Source organism: Strongylocentrotus purpuratus, unplaced genomic scaffold (genome assembly GCF_000002235.5).
Source record: "Strongylocentrotus purpuratus isolate Spur 01 unplaced genomic scaffold, Spur_5.0 spur5_scaffold_15, whole genome shotgun sequence".
In the NCBI taxonomy this organism is placed as follows: Eukaryota; Metazoa; Echinodermata; class Echinoidea; order Camarodonta; family Strongylocentrotidae; genus Strongylocentrotus; species Strongylocentrotus purpuratus.
The window spans coordinates 4,924,348-4,946,591 of NW_022145600.1; the positions used below are offsets into that span (position 1 = coordinate 4,924,348).

Consider the following 22,244-nt stretch of genomic DNA (forward strand, 5'->3'; position numbering starts at 1 on the left):
ATATATACTTCTTAGTTAGATTTAGTGTTTGAAAATGTTCTTAGGGAAATGAATATAATGTTTATTTAAGTTTGGGGCTTTTTGTGTATGTGACTTTTCAATTATTATAAAACAAACTATCATAAACTGTTTTTTTCTTTTTAAAAACGATTTGAATTCCATTTTGGAATTGTGTACCTACAATTTCATCTTTGTCATTTAGTGATTGTAAAAATTGAAAGACAGAATTTAATAAGAGTAAGAATAAAAGCACATGTGATAACTCATGTCAATGATCAAAATATTTTATTTCAATTTCCAGTCATAAATTAGATTGCATAGATACATGTAACTTTGATTTTAAACAATGCATTGAGATTTCATAGGTTCTGATGCTTCAATTAATTAACTCACTAGGTGGTAGGTTGATTAAAAGATACATACATGTACCATTCTTGCTTAACAAATATTGATTATTAGCCAAAGATGATGCAACTTTTTCAAATTTAATATTCATTGTAAGCCTTAATATTATGTTATGAAATTATTCATAAAGAAGAAAAATGCCTGGCTTTGTGTAGAATAGCTTGTTTTTAACAATCTTTGGCACTTGTAAAGTTTTCGACAATGACATGGTGTGATCCAAATGAAGAAGACATTTAGTACATCATACTTACTTATTTTTGAAGGCTCTGTTGATAAATGATTTGACCATTAAATTTTGCTACCATTACATGAATCTGTTCTTAGTTCTTCTTTTTATGATCAATGTCATTATTTTCAGCTGAGATAATTTTTTGCGTTATGATAAAAATAAAATCATGAATAAAATTCATACTATACAGTGTGAGTTAAAAAAAAGTTTACACCTAGAAAATTGCTGATTATTTTAGAAATCATCTATGAACAGTAAATGATTATACATCTTATGAAATAGTGTTTTATACCAAATCATTTGGTATCATTTTTGTGTGGTATGTGTTCACGCTTGGATGAACACGAGGCATTGTCTGCGAGAGTGCAAAAATTGATTTGCGCCAAAGTTGCTTATGTGATGTTTGAATAAAACAATTGGGATTTGGGAATTAATTCGGTCTTTGCAGATCCAAATAACATCCTTAACAAAATTAATCATGCCACACATATCAAATATCGAATATCAGATATCAACGTACATTTGTGCGTGTGTGTGTGTGTGTGAATTTGCTTCTGCAAAAAGCATATCCAATGCATTTCATTTGATACATTCAATTCATTCTCTCACTCCGCTAATCCCAATATACACGTTGGCATCACTTTGGCGTAAGTCAATTTTTGCACTCTAGCAAACAATGCCTCATGTTCATCCAAGCGTGAACACATACCACACAAAAATGATACCAAATGATTTGGGATAAAACACTCTTTCATAAGATGTATAATGATTACCTGTTCATAGATGATATTTTTAATAATTAGCAATTTTCTAGGTGTAAACTTTTTTTTGACTCACACGGTATAACACATGATTGCAGAGACCTTATAAAAGAATCAACATATACATTGATTTGCAAGGGTTTGTCGAAGTCTTACCTGCTAAATACACTTAGATCGAAATACCACAAACTACTTTCTCTTTATTCTTCTTTCATTCTATACACCTCAAACTAAATATACACATAACAAGAATCTCAAGCATTCATGGATATAAATATCTTCAAACTTATTTCTTACTTCTCCCATCCTCACCAAATGCTCTCCACTGCCTCCTCCCTCTCTCTCTCCCTCTCTACCTACCTAGATTTATAAGGTATTAAGTTGCGTAGCATATGGGACAAGATAATTTTGAATATTAATAACACTGAGTGGGGGACGGGGCGGGCTGAAAGCATAATAATTTTCAAAAGGAAATAGTGGTAGTCAAATGGAAGATCACTACATCGATAGATTTAGATAAAAATGGAACTCAATTTCAATAGCCTTGTGCGTCACTTATTGAAATTTAAGAATACGAATTGTAAAGTGTACAGCTAGTGAAATTTCCCCTATTACCTACTCCGAACATGATATCTAAAAGCAAAACATTAGGGTATTGAAATGGACATCGAGTCGATTTCTTGAAAGCCGTTGCGATCTTGTTTTTAAAGTGACTCGGTAACACTGTTGAAAGTTGATGAAAAACTTGCATAATTTGTGTATGAAATGTTACTTATATATTCCGTCTACTGTACTAACCCTCTAACATGCAAAAAATCGTGAAAAAAATTCTCAGACCACAAAGATATCTATGGTTTTCTGTGAAGATGTCACTTTGCAACACTCTCTAACAGTGATTAACAGTAAATTCTCCCAACTATTTTGGAATTTTTCCAACCGTTTTTCCATTAAAAAAAAACATAAGACGTGCTTTTAAAAACTGTCAACACTTTAATGTCTGGAATGGTAAATAGAGCCAATTCATCGCTTTGTGACGATTTACATTCACCCAAAATGTAATTAAATTGTAATAAAACAGTTGGAAGAATTAAGGAATCGATCAGACAAGTTTTTCCCAATTTATGTCATAAATAATGGTCCGTTTTCACTCAAACTTTCAGAGTGTCTTTAATTGTACATCTAGCATTGAAGTCACTACCTTAGCACCATTTTCTCTCGTCCGAACAATGTTTCCAAGTCCTTTTAATGATTTATGTCTGACGAGAGGAAATTATGGAAATCAAATGGGAGATCGCCGCATCCATTAATATCAAAGGAAATGAAGGAAATAATGCGCGCAGATTTATACCAAATACAGGAAGCGCAGTGTCAATTCTTCTCGAAGGCCGGGTTCGCGTACGCTCCCTCGGCCGTGCCGCCGTCGCCCTTCCTCTCCTTCATCTCCTTCATCTCTTCCGGAGTATACACCTCCTTCATCTTCTCGTCTTTGATCTTCTTCTCCTCATCGTCCGCGCCGTCTTCGGGCTTCTTGCAGAAGCGCTTGTAAGGGAGGTAGATGGCGGCGATAAGGATGCCTTCGAAGAGGGTCATGAGGAAGATGAGGAACGGCACGCGAGCGGCGAGCTCCGCCTCCGGGTGAGGGTAGAAGAGAGCGATGATGCTGTTCGCCATCAAGGCATTCTGGACACCTGAGAAAAGAGTAATAATGAAAGATGAATGCAAGTGAAATTGTTCAATTTGGAGAATCGAGCGAAAAAAGAAAGTGAAACCCAACGAATAGGCCTATTGGAAAATGATAGGGAAAAAAATGACACCCCTCCGATTCCAAAGGCATTAATCCTCATTACCAGGTCCCTCGGAGAGGACCTAAAGCCGTCGGCCGTCTGGCTGCTTACTTACAAGCATGTATGCTTTCTTAGCAGTCAGGTAGAATAACCACAACCAAATTAATAGTAGCTTGGCGGACAGAAAACACTGATTCCATTTTATAATGGGAAGGTAGTTTTCATTATAGCTATAGGGAGACCCGGAGAGCACACGTTTGTTGCAACATGCATGATCATGTACCTAAGGTTTGTTCCCCATAGTTTTTTGCCCCATAAGGAATTGAGAAATTAATCTTTAGGATTATGAAAATTTGGAGTGACGCATCGCATTCACGAATCTTATTTATTTTCTTCAGATCATGCGAGTATTCCCTAAATTCCATAAGTATGAATCTTCAGAATTTCGAGCATTATATACCACCTGATTCGAATTTTCCATATACATGTATTCTGTAACCTATATTACTCCAAGGAAACGTAGAATCGAAGTCATTTACCGGAAAGTAATTAGTAAACACGTTTTTCAGAATAACAGACAGACCTTATTAAAAAAGAACCATTCGGCCTGAATTCACAAAGGAGGTTTGTTGTAGACAAACCTAGGTTTATGTGCGTCATATGACGCGTTTCAGACTTGGGTTCAGACCTTGGTGTGAATTACATTTCACAAAAGAGGTTTGTCATCAAACCTAGGTTTATGTGCGTCATAATTATGGCGCGTTTCAGATTTGGGTTCAGACCTCGGTCTGAATGATATTTCACAAAGGAGGTTTGTCCACAAAATTCCTATCTGAATTCGGGCCATTGAGTTCTGCATTTGAAACCTTCTGGATAAGGAATGCTTATCTAATTCGGATCGGCAAACCTCTTGAGTATAGCAACCACCCTGTCGCTCTTTAAAGACACAAACGCTCCTGTTTCGTCACTCTTTTCTTTCCCCTCTTCTTTTCCGTTGTTTCCTTCAATGCTTTTCCTTCACATTTTCCATTTTCTTTCCATTTCAAAAGTTACATCTTGACACTCTACCTGTTTCCAAGGAGATTGTGACGATAGCCGCATTCGGTTTGATGCAGGTGATCTTGGCGATTAGGCTGCCGCACAGAGCACCGCACAACGGTAGCAGGAACGCCGCCAGATAGACGTTCCAGGGAGCGTCGAAGATGTAGAGCTGGAACGGCAGACTTGTGGCGAGCGTGATGGCCAGGACTATGGTTGATATAGGTTTGAGTAACTTCATGGCTTTATCCTGGAGTTTAGGCCACTTGTACCTGTGAAAGGGGGATTGAGATGGTCAGAAAGAACGTGTGGTTCGTCATCCGATAGTTTTAAATAATTTACTTGGGATTACGAGGCCTTTAAACTGTCTTACGAAGGTCCTACAATTGCAACATCTAAATGCAAATAATCCTGTTCCCTCAACTATTTCTGCTTTGAAGCATCAGACAGCTTTCTAAAGGAATATACATTGTATGTGAAGTATTAGTATTTTTATCATCAAACCTCTCATTCGGGCTATCTCGAATACATGTATGTAAACACGATCCACTTGAAATTTTGATTATTTGCCATTATCATACACATCTTAAATAAAATCGGTTAACTAACGTATTATGTTTTGTTTCAGTTGAACCGCACCATTTTATGTGTGTAATTTCCATTGTATTATTTCCTTTTCTCCTTTTTGTGTTTTTAGTTTTTGCATTTTGTGTATGGTCATTCACCTATTAGTTTATGTAACTTTTTGATGATCTAATCACTTCGTAAATTCCTTTAATGTATTTTCTTTTTTATGGTGTTATCCATATTTGTAAGAAATGTTTCATTGTATTTTTTGACTTCGCATGTCTTTATGAAAGAGGTGAATACATTCAATTAAGAATAAAAGACAGGTAACGGCAAGTAACACCATGTACGTGGGAAAATTCATGGCCAAAATACGACATTTTCTCCTTTCTATTTCTATTTTTGTTGACAGAAATGAGTAATTTCGTCGTCTCTTGTGTACCGTCCCCACCACCATCAACATCATCAAAATCATATTATTGTCATCATCGTCCACTAACCGAATGAGCATCCCGATCCCGATGGGTATGATGAGGAGGACGAGCTGGATGGCGATCTCGCCGAACGGCGTGCTCAGCGACTCGTTGTCGTCGGTCAACCTCGTCGTATAGATGAAGAGGTTTAGCGGCATCATCCCCATCGCAAGGATGTTGGAACAGAACGTCATCGTCAGGCTGAGCACGTAGTCGGCATCGAGGATGACGCTGAGGGAGTTGCTTAGGTACCCACCTGGAGAATGAGGATCGGAGAGATGGATTTGGATTAAAGGCATCCGGTAACTTTGTCTTAGATCCTTAAACAAAATCCTTGATTTAGCTCGTGCTGCAATGATCATTATAGACATTTAGGTCAGTCAGGAACCACATGACTTTTACAAGCCGATCACCTGTCTGATTATCAAGATATTTATGATTGAAAATCGAAATCAAATTTTGCGTTTGCCAAACGGTTTTCATAACCCTACAGTCTAATGGAGAAAACGAGTATGGTAAATCCGGTCACTCAGAGTGTTTTACTTTTTTGAGGCACTTCTTATGATCATTTTGAAACCCTTTTTTAGGGCTTTAATATAACATCATATCACATACACTGATAGCACGTAGGGCCGTGCATCTCAGATTTAACATTGTTAAACGATCCCTTTAAGGTAAACATGGAAATTACAAAATAACTATACCCCTTACCCCGGCTTAAAGCTAGATCGCCATTTTACTCGAAATGCCCATATCGGGAACACAATCGTAGAGACTGGAAAAATAATAATTTATCATCGAAATTATATTACGGGTAATTTTTTTTAGTGAATCTATTTTTGATTGTATTTTCAATATACTATTGCAATTTTTGTTTTACATTGTTTTACCATGATGAAAAACAGCTTTGCTGATCACGTTTTTATCCTGTATCAATATGTTTCAATAAATAAATAAATAAATGAATTAAACAAAAACCCATCTCAGTGACGATTTACCCATTGTATTGCTTATATAGAAATCATTTTCTGGTAATGTGACGTATCATGTCGTGTTCGCACATGACAATGGGTGACGTATTAGGCCACTGAATAATGATCGAAAGAGGTCATTGCTGTTATAAATACAGTACTACACTAAAAAAAAGTAAATGTTCGAGGAAATGAAATTCAATAGTCAATGTTGAGTTGAAGTGGGTATATCCTCCTCTACTTTGCAAAGGATCGTTCCACTTAAAGTGCTCTCCAGCTTGACCTATATATAGCGACATGAGATGATTTCCTCCGTTTCACATAAATACGACGAAAGATAACAAACGACGCCCTTTTTTTTTGGGGGGGGGGGCGTACCGGTCTTACATGGAAACATTAAATGCGAATTTACATGGCTATGGTTAGGGGTGCAGGAGGTAGTCCAAGTGTCTTCTTGTCTCGTACCCTTCTCCCTTTCCCTTTCTCGCTATTCCCTTCTTTTTAATCTTTTTCACCAATCAATGGGGAGGGGGCACTTGCCCCCCCCCCGCATGCCCCTTGTATCTACGCCTCTGCTGACACTCATGTTATGAATTTAGTTTACACGTCGAAGTGTGTTGCTTTAATATTGAAGTCACGTGCTCGTGAAGGTCCGGCATATTGTTCAAGAACTTGAAGTGTTCAAATATTAAAGGTACTAATTTCAATCGTCGCAGCAAATGTAAGGGATAATCATGTTTCTTACCAATCGCAACTATTATGTACATTCGAGATAGGAGAATGCAAACTTGCCATTGTTTGGAGGACTTGCGATTAATTCGGATCAACTTCGCAACACTTTATAAGACGAGGTCACATAGGCAGTATGCAACAAAATGATGCTATATCATCCCCGTATTTCCCATTCATTGTGTTAATACTATTTCAATTTTTTTTTTAACACACCTGCATGATTTTGTTTCCCTTTAAATGTTTTGCACATATTCCATGAGGATCCAAGCCAGTTTACAGTCCCAAAGCGAAAAAGTGATATTTCTGTAAATCTATGCACAAAACGGATAGAGCAAAGTGAGGGGATGACATCATCAACGCACTAATGTGCATAATTATACGCCCATGCATTCGATACATTTCACTGTTTCATGAAATTACTTTCTTATTTTTCATTCGATTATGATGGAAGTTTCAATGCTTTTGTGTGTTTAATTTTTCTTTATTCATTCAATTCACCTTTCAAATCGGCCGGACTTGCCCTTTAATATCAGGATACACATGGTTGAAAGCTATTAGAAAGTACTAATTTCCTTCCTCTATAAGTATACAACGAAACTTCACCCAACTTCTATTGTATTTCATAACGACAACAAATGGTGTTATGCGTGATATTACATCACCATTCCGTTATTAAGAGACACACAATTAGTAATAATAAGAAACTGAGTGAAGAAAGTTATTGCTTCAGATAAATTATGAAAGCGTTGGAGCATGGGAAATAATGGAAGTAGGCATTTACTAAGGAATTGGTAAAACCAAGGAGTCAAACGTAATTATACAAAATGTTTATGTGTAGGATTGAGGGCATCGTAATCTTTTAGACTATAAGTATTGGATTTGAAGATCTGCTGCGGATTTTGAAATTATCAATTTTTTCTTCTTTTCTGTTTTCCAACGAGAATCTTTTCTTCGGGTGAGATTTGCAAGGCCTGTGCTGAACTAGGTCTTGCTAAAACAACAACCGACAAACAAAAATATCATACATGGGCCTACAGTTGTCATTTTGTTCATAATTTTGCTTCAAATACAAGTAAAAATCAAATATCACGATATGAACTAGACAAAATATGAAACGTGTTTAAACTACTAAACTAACATACACCGTAACTCCAATTCTAAATGAAAATCTAAAATGTAACTGGTACCGTCAAGTACTTAACACAATTTTTTTAAAATCTCAGTACAATGCCAATACTTTAGTCCTTTACATTTAACCAGGGAGGTGATTTATAACTATGCGACTCCTTAAGTACTTCATTAAGTGACAATAAACTATGCAGGCATAATTAACAAAACTGATTTAATAACTACTTTCGACTCCAGCTAGGCATGAGTGGTGTAACTTGATCAAGGGGCCTCAAGAGTTATTAGTTCTTAGCGCGTCAGTATTTGCAACATTCGATGACACCTTTATCCCGTCTATACTCATCTACATCCAAAGAGCGCTTCCCATTGTGATTTGAAAGCAAGACGCATCAAACACACAACTATTTCAAGAAGTTCGTGAAACGTCTCGAGGACGTTGAAACGCTTATAGAACGTTCATTAGTGTCGGTTATTCGAGGGCCTTAAAACGTTTAGAGAACATTTTGTGTTACCCGGAGAGCGGAGTGAATACTGGATGGAGGAGAGGAATGCCACTTCTATCTTTTAGAATATAATGTTTTGGTGAAAGTGATTAAAGAACTACAGATAGTGTAAGTACGTTCATGCTCTTGGCACAATGTTCTACGTGACCCAGAATGAAACGGGGACCGCTAATGAGACGAATGCCACTTTATCCTGGACTTGGGCTCCGTTGGCCTGGGAATGGTGGGAGGTCCTCCAACTGCTTCTGGCCCTGGCTGGCATCGTCGGAAACTTCCTAGTGATGGTGGTTCTCTTCCGGGTCAGGCGGTCGCGTTGCTCGACCGATACCCTGATCGCTGGGCTAGCTCTGGCCGATTTTCTGACCTCGGTGTTCATCATACCGCACAGGCAGGTGGAGACGCTGCCAGATACCACATCCGCGCAGCTCTACTGTCGAATCATCCACTCCTCGTTCTTCATGTGGGTCACCATCTCAGCGTCCATCTTTACGCTGACCACCATCTCGATTGAGAGGCTTGTAGCGGTCGTTCGACCGTTCCAGTTCAAACGCATCTTCTCACCGGAGAGGACGTTGGTGATCGTCGCTGGTATCTGGCTCGTGTCCTTTCTACTCAACTTTGTGATCATATTCGTCGTCTATTTCGAAGACGGCTCCTGCGTGTTCGGTTATACATCGGTTTGGCACGGCAAACTCACGGGGATCATCGTCTTCTTATTCGAGTTCCTCTTCCCCGTCGTCACCATGCTGGTCGCCCACGTGTTCACTGTCAGGGCTCTTCGCCGAAGCTCGCACACCAACGCCAGTAGCGAAACCAATAATTTTATCCTCCAAGCCCGGCGGAAGATCACACGAATGCTCCTGGAGGTCATCATCGTCTTCATCATCTCATGGACACCCGATCAGGTATTCTACTTCGCAATCAACGTCGGGCTCGTCGAGGCCAGCAATCTATATAGCCCTTTCTACCGGTCCTTTGTCGTCCTCGCCTTCGTCAACTCCTGCGTCAACCCGGTGATCTATGCCGCGAGGAATCCGAACTTCAGGAAAGCGCTCATGGAGCTTTGTGGATCTGTCCGTAGTCTTCGGCCCATCTTTGCTGGCATGGAGACCAGAGATAGCCAAATGAGGATGCTTGATGGGGAGACAGCATCAGGTTCGAATGCGGACATTTCACCAAATAGAAATTGAAGAGGCATCCTGCTAATGTTTCATACCCGAATCCTCTGAATTCATCTTCTCCAAAATGTCTCAGTCTGTACTCAACGGCTGTGAAGTATTATTTAACAACATGTATTCTGAAGATGAAATCGGCAAACCTTTTTCCTTACCCCCGTTTACTTTCAGCTAGGAAACTGATTGTTGAGGAAATTGGATTTGTGTTGGGGGGGGGGGGGGGGTGTGCTCGCCTATTTTGTTCTTCTTAAAGTAGCCCTTTTAAGAATGGGCTGTATTTTGTGTGTTTCCATTCTTGACTTAAATATGGTAATTTCCAAACTTGCTAACTACATGAACATAAAAAGTGGTTGTACTTTGACCAAAAATGGGGGAGGGGGTGGGGGTGGTGAGGGAGTCGGAAATTCGCCAGAAGGGGCAAATTGCCCCCTCGCCATCATTTAAATACTTGTGATGAAATACACTTAACATGTGAAAAGTGGGCAAATCATCTTTTGATAATACATGTGTATGACATTAATTGTTTTCAAAATTAAGGTCGTTATCTTCAACAGCGGAGCGACGCCGATGATTTTTTTTTTTTAACCTTCCTTGGCTTTCAGACTTTACAACAAGTCTATGAAGAATCGCGATATTATTGCTCAGGCCTTTATTTTGAACATCTTGAACATTCAGTGTAAGTTTCATTTGATTCTGTGAGAAATCATTTTCTTTGTTTTACCAGAACTCAAGTTTATCTTTAATACCCTTTCAAAACGGGTGTATATAAATTGTTCTCTCTCTCCGACTGCACACAGGTCTTGTTATTAAACACAAGTCTCTTCTGAAGTTTACGAACAACCCACTAGTAAAGTATTAGTTATTGTTGTAAATGATGCTTGTTGTTTTTACTTTGTAAAGGAAAAGTTGGTGACCAGTGGTATCATTTTCGTTTATATACTATAGTAATAAGTAAAAAGCTGTTTGAATGAACGAATATTGTTTGTCTCACAGGCACTTACTGGATATAGGAAACGTAGCTTTGCCTATACTGGTCCGCCGTTGTATAACAAACTCCCACTTTCTGTTCATGAACATCATTACATTTGTTCAAAGAGCAATGCCGTCTTTTCATGCATTTACTGTGACTCTGTAACCTTTTGCCGCATTTATCTATGTACCTTAACCACTTGCGTTTAAAAAAAACACCAATTAATGTGTTTGTAAAATTATATCGTTAACTTTCACAAGCGCAATAAGTTTACTCTACTTTATTCCTTCTGTAATTATTTTCAGTATTTCTATTTATTTATTTTGTTTTGTTTTTGTTTAAGGCGTGGTTTTTGTTAGTGACATACTTTGTTTATTTAAAAATAATTGATAATAGATATTGTATGATTCACATAGTGCTATTTTCAAAAGATATGTGTTTATGTTGATATTTTACATGAATAATGTTTGTATGACTGTATTTAAGTTTTTGTACTGTTATTGTAATATGCAGGGCTTTCTTGAAAAAGTAGGTCCACTGGCTACCAGTGGAACTGAATGAAACCATCCTGCTGAAAGAAATCATGAACAAATAAATAAAATTGGGGTTTATAGCCGAGCATTCAAATAATACGAAGTGCTGAGGCAAACCCATTTATATAGGCTACGCTAGCGATATACATAATGTCTCCTGTATACTAATCTTTGTTTCAATTCTTTTGTCATCAAGAACGAGAAAAGATTGTAATATCAATAAATCTAAGTATGTGAAAGTCATTACAAGAATTGTTTCTTTTTATATACATCAATCCTTGTATAGAATGAGGAAGTAGAATGGAAACAACACCTCTGCACCGGGTAATTATAAGAAACCCAAAACTTTGAACCGGTCACACTCCCAAACCGACCAATCCTCGGTAATTCGTGGTAATGTATGTTTTTGTTCGGTCTCTTGTCGACCTGCCGTCGGTGTGAGTGGGGTATAAATGACTCATCTTAGAGAGTGAAAACTGTAAATCTTATAAACCACAATGTCCGTTTATATATAGAGCCCATTAAAATATGTTTGTCGTCAAGTGTGGTATTTCACCGACAGAGATTCATTCAATTTTCAATTTCAATTTCAACAAAACATTACAAATCAATTATAAGCATTTAAAACAAATGTAAGAAATACTTGTTGGAAACAGAGGGGTCCACTAAAAAGCAATGCTTGTACAAGTGTGAACACCTCGAATGCTACTTATGAATAAGTAGGGAGGCGCGATAGCTCAGTCGGTAGAGCAGTGGTCTCGTGATCCGGTGACCCGGGTTCGAAACCAAGTCGATGCGCTAGTGCCCTTTGGTAAGGCATTAATCCTCATTACCAGGTCCCTCGGAGAGGACCTAAAGCCGTCGGCCGTCTGGTTGCTTACTTACAAGCATTTATGCTTTCTTAGCAGTCAGGTAAAATAACCACCACCACCACCACCACATAATGAGTAATTAAATTAACTAATCCGTAACTTCAAAAGGAACTACAAAATGGGGGAAAGAAAAAAAAAGGGGGGGATGCCAACATATAGCATGCGGTGCCAAAGCGTCGGTTGGGGGGGGGGGGGCATGTACTCCATCGAAAAGGGGGAAAAGATAAAACAATATTTAAAAAATGAGTAAAAGAAGGGAGAAACAATTTTATTAAAAAACCAAGCACTACATGTAGGCCTACATGTACATGAACATCTTCAACACAAAATCCCTTCAAGATCCCTTCAAACTTGTAGGTAGTCCTAGCTACATCAGGTTAATGACATCTCGCGTGCAAAGGGGACGTGGAAGAAAATAAACACTGAAATACTCACCAGGGCACGACCCATCGAGTACCAAGCCGATGGCCGAGGCATTGTCTAGACTGAGCGCCTTTGCGAGCCCGAAGGCGAGCGCGGGCATGATGAAGAACTGACAGAGCATCCCGATCAGCACCGCCCATGGTCGACGAAGTCGCTCCCAGATGAGTTTGAGGTCGATGGTGGTCCCCATGGTGACGAAACTGACGATGATGACGGCTAGCATGAGGTAGTTGACGATGGTGTAGATGGGGTTAGGGATCAAACTCGTCTGCGACAATGAAAATAAAGTTCATGTGAGTTCATTTACTTGTCAGGCAGCTTAGTGGAAGATTCGGGGGGTGGGGGGGTTCAAACCAATGTGACATACAAACACTCCATTCACAAAAGAATTAGTGTGCACTGTTTAAAAAAGAAAATACCTGAAAGGCACCTAAATGGTTTGAAACCCTTTTGCTCCTTTTCTTTCTTTTTCCCCTTTTCCGTCGTAGGGGGGGGGGGGGGGCGGGGGGGGGGGGTCAGAAAACCTCTGAGGATTGCATACCTTTTATTAAGACCTGCAAGAGAACAAGATGTAGTAAGTGCATCTCGTCAGCCCTTCATCTCTATAATATTGGAAATTCATGACGTCAAATTGGAAGAAATCAGCCTTTGTCAGAAAGCGTGAATATCTAATAGGGCCTCTATTTTTATTATTGGACATTTTTTTTCAACTGTCACAAAACGTGAATGTTTAGGACCCTTTCTATCTCCTTTTGTTGCTGGAAATTCAATAAATATCGCACCACCCTATGCGAAATGGTTTCGCGATGGCCCTGTAAAACTGGACATCATTTTTTCTGCTACAGCCCATGAATATGGATGTACTAAAGGTATACATTTGAAAACTAACTTACTTTCATGTTCAGGTAGTTAACTGTTCATCCTGACAGTGAATTTACAAGAATAATATAAACGTGGGTTCGGTTTGAAACGCTCACGGTTGTGACATGTCATACCTTTCAAAATGACAAGTCAGTTTTTACTTTTCCTTGACAAATCTCCATTTTATCAAGAATGCTCAATTTAGACTGAATTTGTTGCGACGAACAAATAAAGATGCTGTATTGCTGGAATCCTCGTTTTGTTATCAGTGGGGTAGCGTGGATTCGGCCATTAATGGGCACTGATATCAAGGATGGGGGCAGCAGACTTTCGATGAAATGCAAGAAAACAAGATCGATGAATGAGTGGAGTGTATTGAAGGGGATGCACCGTTCTTTCTCTCTCTCTCCCCCTCTCTCTCTCTGTATCTCTCTCTCTCTCCTTCTCTCTCCCTCTCCCCTCTCTCTCTTTCTCTCTCTCTCTCCCTCTCTCTCTCTCTCTCCCTCTATTTCTCTCCCTTCCATTTATCTAAGTTCCGAATTCTATTAGGGGGCACTAGCCCCTGGTACCCCACCCAGTGGCGTAGACAGGTTCGTACACCTGGGGGGGATGACTCAGGGGCGGATCTAGCTTTTTGCTAAGGGGGGGTTGACCAATAATGACGATGCGGAGCATCGTCCACGAGCCGCGAAGCGGCGAGCCGATTTTTTTTTTTGGTGTTTATTGGAACCCCGTAAGTGATGTTTTCCTGGCATCTATTAACACAATGGAGACCATAAAAAGCAGTGCATGATAACGTCTTTTTAAATCAAGTAACAGTTAAATACACAGTTATATCCAGAGTTATCATGTGTTTGGTTAAGTTACCAGATGAGTTGAATATCTTCTCACAATATTTGCACTTGAAAGGGTTTCTCTCCAGCGTGCGTTCTTTTTTCTTTCTTTTTTTCTTTTTTTTCTTCTTTTTTTCCCCTTTTTTTTGATTTGTTTTTTGGGCCGCCCAAGGGGGGGGGGGGGGGGTTTAAACCCCCTAAACCCCCCCCCCCCCCCCCCGTAGATCCGCGCCTGTTTAATCTTGTGGTTATATTGTGGTTTCCAAGCCACAAGATAACCACAAAATACTTGTAAGATTTTCTTTTTTTTAATAATAATAATAATAATAATGTAACTTATATCGCGCCAAATCCACTCTGTGGAGTGCTCAAGGCGCGTGTGAACAGGAAAAACGATCAAGACTTGAAAAGGAATTTTTTGAGATGAGTTTTGAAAGAATCAGAAGATAAACATTTTTTGATGTCTTCAAGAAGGCCATTCCATAATTTAGGACTAGAGTATGCAAATGATCTTTCCCCCCACGTTTTGGTAATTTTGGGGGTCACGAGAAAATTGGAAGTGGATGAGCGTAGAGGTCTTGCAGGAGTGTAGTTTTGGATTAGAGAGATAAGGTATTGAGGAGCAGAGCCGTGAACGCAATGGAAGGTTAGCAACAAAATTTTGAAAACAATGCGATCTTTTACTGGGAGCCAGTGTAGCGACTGCAAAACTGGGGAAATGTGGGTACGCTTGGTGGTCAGAGAAACAATACGAGCTGCAGCGTTTTGAAGCTTCTGGAGTTTGAACAGTAGATTCTGGGGTAGATTGATTAGGAGGGCATTGCCAAAATCAAGACGGGAGGAAATCAGAGCATGTACTAATTTTTCGGTGGCAGACTTGGACAAATATTTACGAATAAAACCGATATTACGCAATTGGTACCTTACTGATCTGCAAATATTAGAAACTTGGTCAGACATTGTCATATGTGAGTCAAACATAACACCGAGATTGCGACACGTTTGTGACAAGTGAAGTATGTGGCCAGAAAATGAAATGCAATTGATATTAACTTTACTAAGCTGTACTTTGGAACCAAAAATAAGGAATTTGCATTTGTCAAAATTTAATTTCAAGGAACGTGCGAGCATCCAATCATGAGCATCAGCCATGCAAGATTCAAGGCGATGAACGGCTCGTTCTGCAGCGGTTTGATCTGAATTGAAGGAAATCATAAGTTGAATATCGTCTGCATAAATATGATAATCTATGCCATGTTGTAACAAAACTTGTCGCAATCCAATTAAATAAATTGAGAAGAGAGTAGGCCCGCCCACAGAACCCTGTGGTACTCCACAAGAGAGAGGCAAAGCAACTGATTTGCAACCATTAATACAAACGATCTGAGAGTGGTATGACAGATAAGACTCGAACCATTTGTATGCCTCACCCTTGACATCAAGTGAACTAAGTGTGTTCAAAAGGATAGTGTGATTAACGGTGTCGAAGGCGGAGGACAAGTCTAGCAGCAGGAGAGCAGTTGAGTTACCCCTATCCATCCCTTGCAGGATATAGTTGGAAACATTCACAAGCAGTGTTTCCACACTATGATGGGTTCTGTAACCTGACTGGAAAGGGTCGAACAAATCATTGTCCAGAAAATAATCCGAAAGACGAGAAAACACAACCCTTTCAAGAATTTTGAACAAAAAAGGTAGGTTTGAAACTGGTCGATAATTTTGGAGGGAATTTCGGTCCAGAGAAGGTTTCTTCAACAACGGAGTAACATGAGCTATTTTCAATGAGGAAGGAACATGTGCCAGCTCTAAACTCAAGTTAATCAAGTAAGAAAGGATGGGAGCGAATGTGGAGGAACAGTCCATTAATAATTTAGTGGGAACAGGGTCTAACTGACATGATTTGGGGGGTAGTTTACGTAAGAGTGACATAATCTCCTTAGGGGTAGTAGGTTGTATTACTTCAAAGGAAGAGGAAGTAAGGGGATGGTGTGGTGTTTCGTCAGGTGATAAACTGTCGCAGATGGTCTTGACTTTCGTCTGGAAGAAGTGGGTGAATGTAGAGGCCATTTGCTGGCTGTCCGTGTGGGCTGGAAGTGGTGATGACTGTCGACGATTCAGAAGTCGGTTTGCTACTGAGAAGAGCTTTCTGGAATCATTCCGACAGTCTTCAATAAGATCTACAAAGTATGAGCGCTTCGCCCTTTTCACAAGTGAATTTACGAGGTCACTTGTACCGTTTTACCGTCTGAATTGGCTTTCACCTTGTGAATGCGGCTAATAACAATAAACGCAATTACAATAATGAATAGGAATATTATTATCATCATCATAATTATTATTATTATTAATATTATAATTGTTATCATTATTATTATTACTATTATTATCATCATTATGACTTATTAAGTAAGCAAATATCATTCCCCAAAACCTGGGGGGGATGATTGTACATGCCATCCCCCCCACCTTGTGAGGTGGGGGGGATGCATCCCCCTCATCCCCCCCGTTGTCTACGCCCCTGAGTCCCCACCACGTACGCCCCTGCCTAAAGCTATGCCACTGTTTGTTATAGACTCCTCATGTCTCGAAGCAGGTTATACAAGATTAGACATGCAACAGGTCACCAATTATGTCATAGAGTCTGACCAGGAGGGGACAAATACGATATCTTTTGGTTCCTCAGAGATAAGTCGCACATCAATCTGAATTAACCGTGACAGGGTTGTGCCGATGCAGCGGTATGGATATCATTTTAAATAATGATAAGCATCGGCCCCGAAAGATCAGAAAAAAGCAAAACTTGGGATGGATGCCTCGAACCTTTCTTTCTTCTTCTTTTTCTTCTTCTTCTTCTTCTTCTTCTTCTTCTTCTTCTTCTTCTTCTTCTTTTTTTTCTCATCCTTCTTCTTCTTCTTCTTCTTCTCCTTCTTCTTAGCGCCTATTGCTAATACAAAGCTATCAATAAACCTTAATCTTGGACATCCTCTTGTTCTCATACCATTAAAGGCATATGAGATGCATGAGCTACGTGTCATCAGCGTCTGTGATATGGTGTAATATTGAAGCCCTAAACAAAAAATCGCGCTTCAAAATTATCATGAAGTGCCTCAAAAAAGTAAAAACCTTTGAGTGACCGGTTTTACCATACTCGTTGTCTCCAATAGACTGTAATGCTATGAAAACCGTTATAGGAAAACGCAAAATTTGATTTCGATTTCCAATCATAAATATCTTGATAATCAGACAAGCGATCGGCTTGTAAAGTCATGGGGTTCCTGGCTGACCTAAAGGTTTATAATTATCATTGCAGCATGAGCTAAATCCAGGATTTTGTTTCAGAATCTGAGACGAAGTTACCCAATCCCTTTAAACTGTCCTTCAATTTCCCCAAACTTTGCTAGGCCAAGAATGCTGTCATGTGCTTAAATGTTTGTATATGCTGGGTATAGAATTGGTCGATACAGTGAAGAGGAGATCCTCGATCTGATATCATAGCCAGCTTCTCTTTCATTAATAATAATGATAATAAAAACGTTACTTATAAAGCGCTTACCATCGAAGTCTCTAAGCGCTATAACAAACAAAATAGACTGATAGACAATTACATATTAGGGGGGGGGGGGGTAAGCGACAGAAATGAGCAGACGTTTAAAGATGACAGTAAGCTCACAATTAACAGAAGATGGTGGAAGAATAAATGGCAGTTTGATATTGTTCCGACGTTGTGATATGATCCTCTCCGCGTACCTGGACATCTTTCATTCTCAGGAATGTTTGTCGTTTATACTTTTGACGTTTTCAGATTTTTATCTTTCCACTTAAATTGCAGAAAAGTCATTAGCAGTTCATGAACTTGACGACTACGATGTATTATACCGAACGGCTAGTGGAAATTATATTAATGATTGAGACGGACAGACAGACAGACAGACAGACAGAGGGGAGAGAGAGAGAGAGAGAGAGAGAGAGAGAGAGAGAGAGAGAGAGAGAGAGAGAGAGAGAGGGAGGGAGTAGTATATGCTCGACAGAATTGTTTAACGTGCTGTCAAACAATTTCTGAAAAATTATCTATTATTGTTGAGGGGCACTTGCCCCCTGTCCTCCCCAAGCGACAGTAATGACAGAAGTGGGCCTACTATGATGATAATAAATGTTGTTGGTGATGATAATAGAAGTAGTAATAGTAGCAGTACTAGTAGTACTAGTAGTGGTAGTAGTAGCAGTAATAGTAGTAGTAGTAGTAGTAGTAGTAGCAGCAGCATTAGTAGTAGTAGTAGTAGTAGTAGTAGTAGTAGTAGTAGTAGTAGTAGTAGTGGTGGTAGTAGTAGTAGTAGTAGTAGTTGTTGTAGTAGTAGTAGTAGTAGTAGTAGTATAGTAGTAGTAGTAGTAGTAGTAGTAGTAGTAGTAGTAGTAGTATAGTAGTAGTAGTAGTAGTAGTAGTAGTAGTATAGTAGTAGTATAGTAGTAGTAGTAGTAGTAGTAACGATATAATTATGAAAAATAGTGAAAAAAAATGACCATGATAATAGTAATGCTGATAAAGATGATAGTATAAAAGAAAAAGAAGAAGAAGAAGGTAAAATAAGAAGAGAAAGAAGAGTAAAGAAGAGAAAAAAGAAGGAGAGGAGCGGAAGAAGAAGAAGGAGAAGAAAAGGAAAATGAAGAATAAGCGTTGGGGAGTAGAAGGAGAAGGTTGGGAGTTGGAGGAGGGAGGAGAAAGAGAAAAGGAAATAGAAGAGAAAATTAGAAGAGAGACAAAAAAAAAAAAACGAAAAATAAAAAGGCGAAGAAGTAAACCTCTCTCAATTTCGACGTTAAAAATTACCTTGACAGTCACAGTTCCGATGTTGAAGACGTACTCGTCGACGGTCATCAGTATCGACATCTCCGAGATCGAGATGTGCCTTCCACGAAGGTTGAATTTCATCGTCTTCGGGTACTCGTCTGACGACGTAAGGACGAACTCGACGTCGGAAGCGTTGACGATTTCGTAGTAAAAGTCGCTTTCGCTCTCGAAGGTGATGGTTACCGTCTCCGCACCGTAGTAGTATAAAACGGTGAAGTTGACTTCGATTTCTTCATCTTCGATTTGGAAAATATCAAACAGAAGAAATTATTTATAATCAAATTAAGAAGCCCATTTGTTCACTGTTAAAAATGATATCATTAAACATATTTATACAGTAGGCTTGCGGGTGCACCATGTGAGAGAGAGGGAGGATTGAGCAGTCCTGAAAAGGACTCTCGGTAATCTTTCTTGAGGGTTTGTTAGTCCTGAAAAGGACTGTTGGTATAGTCTTGAAAAAGACTGTTGGTTATCTTTCTTAGCTTATAGTTCTAAGGAGAACTATAGCGCTTGGAGAGGATGAGTGGCGGGAATGGCTCGACGTTTCGAACGGGTTGACTATCCGTGGTGCACCCGCAAGCCTACTGTATATCTACATCACCATGCAAGCCGACACTTACAAACAGCAATTAAACATATTGTTATAGAGATTTTTTCCCCTTTCACGTTGATCAAAATGTGTCTTTAAAATATTGCAAAGCTAAAGAATATACTATCATATAGGCCTACGTTATTATCATTCTCACCTTAGTCGCTGAAATATATAATGGAATTGAAATCACAAAGCACCGATTTTGTGGATGCAAAACAGGAACCAAATATATTTGCTCGATAGACTTATAAGCTATAAAGTAGAAAAACCATAGACCATAAGTTAGTATAACCTAATCTTTTTCCAGACTTAAACTGAAATTCTTAATGTGAAGGGTAAGGAAACATACATTGAATTCCAACAGAATCTGTGTTGAAAAACAGAAGGACATTAACCAAACTCATTGATCATAAAGTCAACACCTTTCCGGCTCACAGTAGGCTATTATGTTGGGGGGTGTTTCACAAAGATCCTAAGTTGAACTTATCTCTAGGTTGGACTTAACATTTATGGAAAGCCGTCAGCATCTTTGAAAACAATTTGTACAAGTTCTTTTAAAAGGCATAAAATGTTGATTTAAATCATTCATATTTTCTATTATAAAGGAGATTTCATGTTCTTGCTGTGGAATTTATGAAAAGTCCAAAATACTCGAATTTTTGCTTTTGAATATATTTTATTTTAAGGCTACAAATGGCTCTTCACAACTTTTAAGTCCAACTTAGAGTTAAGTTTGACTTGGAATCTTTGTGAAACACCCCCTGATCTATTAATCAGTGTCAAGTCTATACCATGACATCGGACGAACGCTTTCAGTTTACTTATCACGAACTATAATTTTCTGTTTTGAAAATTCGTCGGCGGTTGTACGAACCAATCAAATTGGTCATATACAGTATATCAATGTACGGATTCGTCGTGTCATAATATTGACGACGAATTGTTGGCAAGGCATGAATCAAAAGGTAAAACCAAGGAGTTACCAGTACGAGTTAATAGCTTATAGATCACAGTGTGACTGAGGACCTGTCGGGGTTAGTTTATTTTAAAATAAGGCCTAAACAAACAAAAAAAGTTGTATTGCCCTTTGCGACCGACCCAAACATTTTGAAATCGATGGTTGGCTTTTTAAAAGTTTTTTTTTTTTTTTACCGTTTTTTAGAAAAAAAAATGTTCAAAACTGAGAAATATCAGTCCAAATTAAGAGGGAGTTAAAAAAAGAAAAAAATGAAAAGGTTTCCGACCGACTCATGTTTTGGCAACTAAAGGGAAATACAATATCTTTTTTTCAAGGCCTAATTATTGTAGTAAACTGGCGCTATAGCAAATTATCATATTTATAGTTCACGAATCTACTAACCTTCAAAGATATAGATGGCGTCCGTTCCAAAAGTGGTGTTGATGAGGGCGAGTTGATCTGGTGATGCCGGGGAGGGGTCGACGGCTGAGGTGGGGGCAGGGGCACTGAAAAGGGCAATCAGGAAGGGCGCTATCACAAGCAGTGGGGTGAAGCAGTGGGTCATCTTGGACGGTGAGTGGGACGATGGACTCTCATAACTATTGTTATTGGGAACAAAGAAAGATAATATGGTTGACCTTCAGAAGATGAAGAGGATGATGATGATGATGATGATGATGATGATGATGGTATTGACAAAGCAATTCCCTGAGTGGACGGATCATTGATTATTCATCATCAATAGTGCTCTGTTAGTTTATGAAAGGTTCAGTGACCCAATCTGTTCACTAGACCTGGGTGAAGAGTAGTAACTGTAGAATGATGCCTCGAAATTACGTTGGTACAGGGATTCGACTTCAGACCAGTGATCCATGATGACGCATCACTATCACTATATTCCTCCTCCTCCTTCTCCTCATCCTTATCATCATCATCATCATCTTCATCTTCATCATCATCATCATCATCATCTTCATCTTCATCATCATCATCATCATCATCTTCATCTTTATCATCATCATCTTCTTCATCATCATTATCATCATCATCTTCTTCATCATCATTGTTCTCATCATCATCATCATCATCATCATCTTCATCATCATCATCATCATCATCATTATCATTATCATTATCATCATCGTCATCTTCTTCATCATCATTATCATCATCATCTTCTTCATCATCATTGTTCTCATCATCATTATCATCATCATTATCATCATCATTATCCTCATCACCATCATCTTCTTCATCATCATCATTATTCTCATCATCATCATCATCTTTTTCATCATCATCATCATCATCATCATCATTATCATCATCATCTTCACCATCATCATCATCTTCACCATCATCTTCATCATCATTATCACCGTCATCATCATCATCATTATTGTTATTCCCTTCATCATCGTCACTATCTTCATGATAAATTAATTACACTGTACCAATGATTAAAAATCCTTCAGATAAGAATAACTGAAAACAAGAAATGTAATGAAGATTTGGTTTTACATAAGGCACCCGAACTACGTTGAATTAATATGTTTACTTCAAACTATCTTTTTGAAGGAAAGGTGACAA

The 22,244-nt window shown here is 38.8% G+C and overlaps 2 protein-coding genes across 2 annotated transcripts in view; one reads left to right on the forward strand and one right to left on the reverse strand.

Moving 5' to 3' along the window:
- Window positions 1–2,537: 2,537 nt before the first annotated feature.
- The window catches only part of LOC593111 (ileal sodium/bile acid cotransporter), a 35,682-nt gene continuing 15,975 nt past the window's right edge, over window positions 2,538–22,244 (reverse strand). The window contains exons 2-7 of the mRNA XM_030985423.1: window positions 21,057–21,253; window positions 19,084–19,340; window positions 12,577–12,832; window positions 5,285–5,513; window positions 4,248–4,489; window positions 2,538–3,083 (exon numbers count right to left, since the gene is read on the reverse strand). Of these exons, the coding sequence (XP_030841283.1) occupies window positions 2,764–3,083; window positions 4,248–4,489; window positions 5,285–5,513; window positions 12,577–12,832; window positions 19,084–19,340; window positions 21,057–21,219 (1,467 nt within the window). The 5' untranslated portion in view covers window positions 21,220–21,253 and the 3' untranslated portion in view covers window positions 2,538–2,763. The remainder of the gene's footprint in view (window positions 3,084–4,247; window positions 4,490–5,284; window positions 5,514–12,576; window positions 12,833–19,083; window positions 19,341–21,056; window positions 21,254–22,244) is intronic.
- Window positions 8,470–9,975, forward strand: LOC105438271 (mu-type opioid receptor). The gene has a single exon (XM_011665877.2). The coding sequence runs from the start codon at window positions 8,726–8,728 to the stop codon at window positions 9,779–9,781; it is 1,056 nt and encodes a 351-aa protein (XP_011664179.1). The 5' UTR covers window positions 8,470–8,725; the 3' UTR covers window positions 9,782–9,975.

Bases quoted from the DNA above. Each gene is read 5' to 3' on its own strand.
- LOC105438271 (XM_011665877.2), top strand. From the start codon at position 8,726: ATGTTCTACGTGACCCAGAATGAAACGGGGACCGCTAATGAGACGAAT.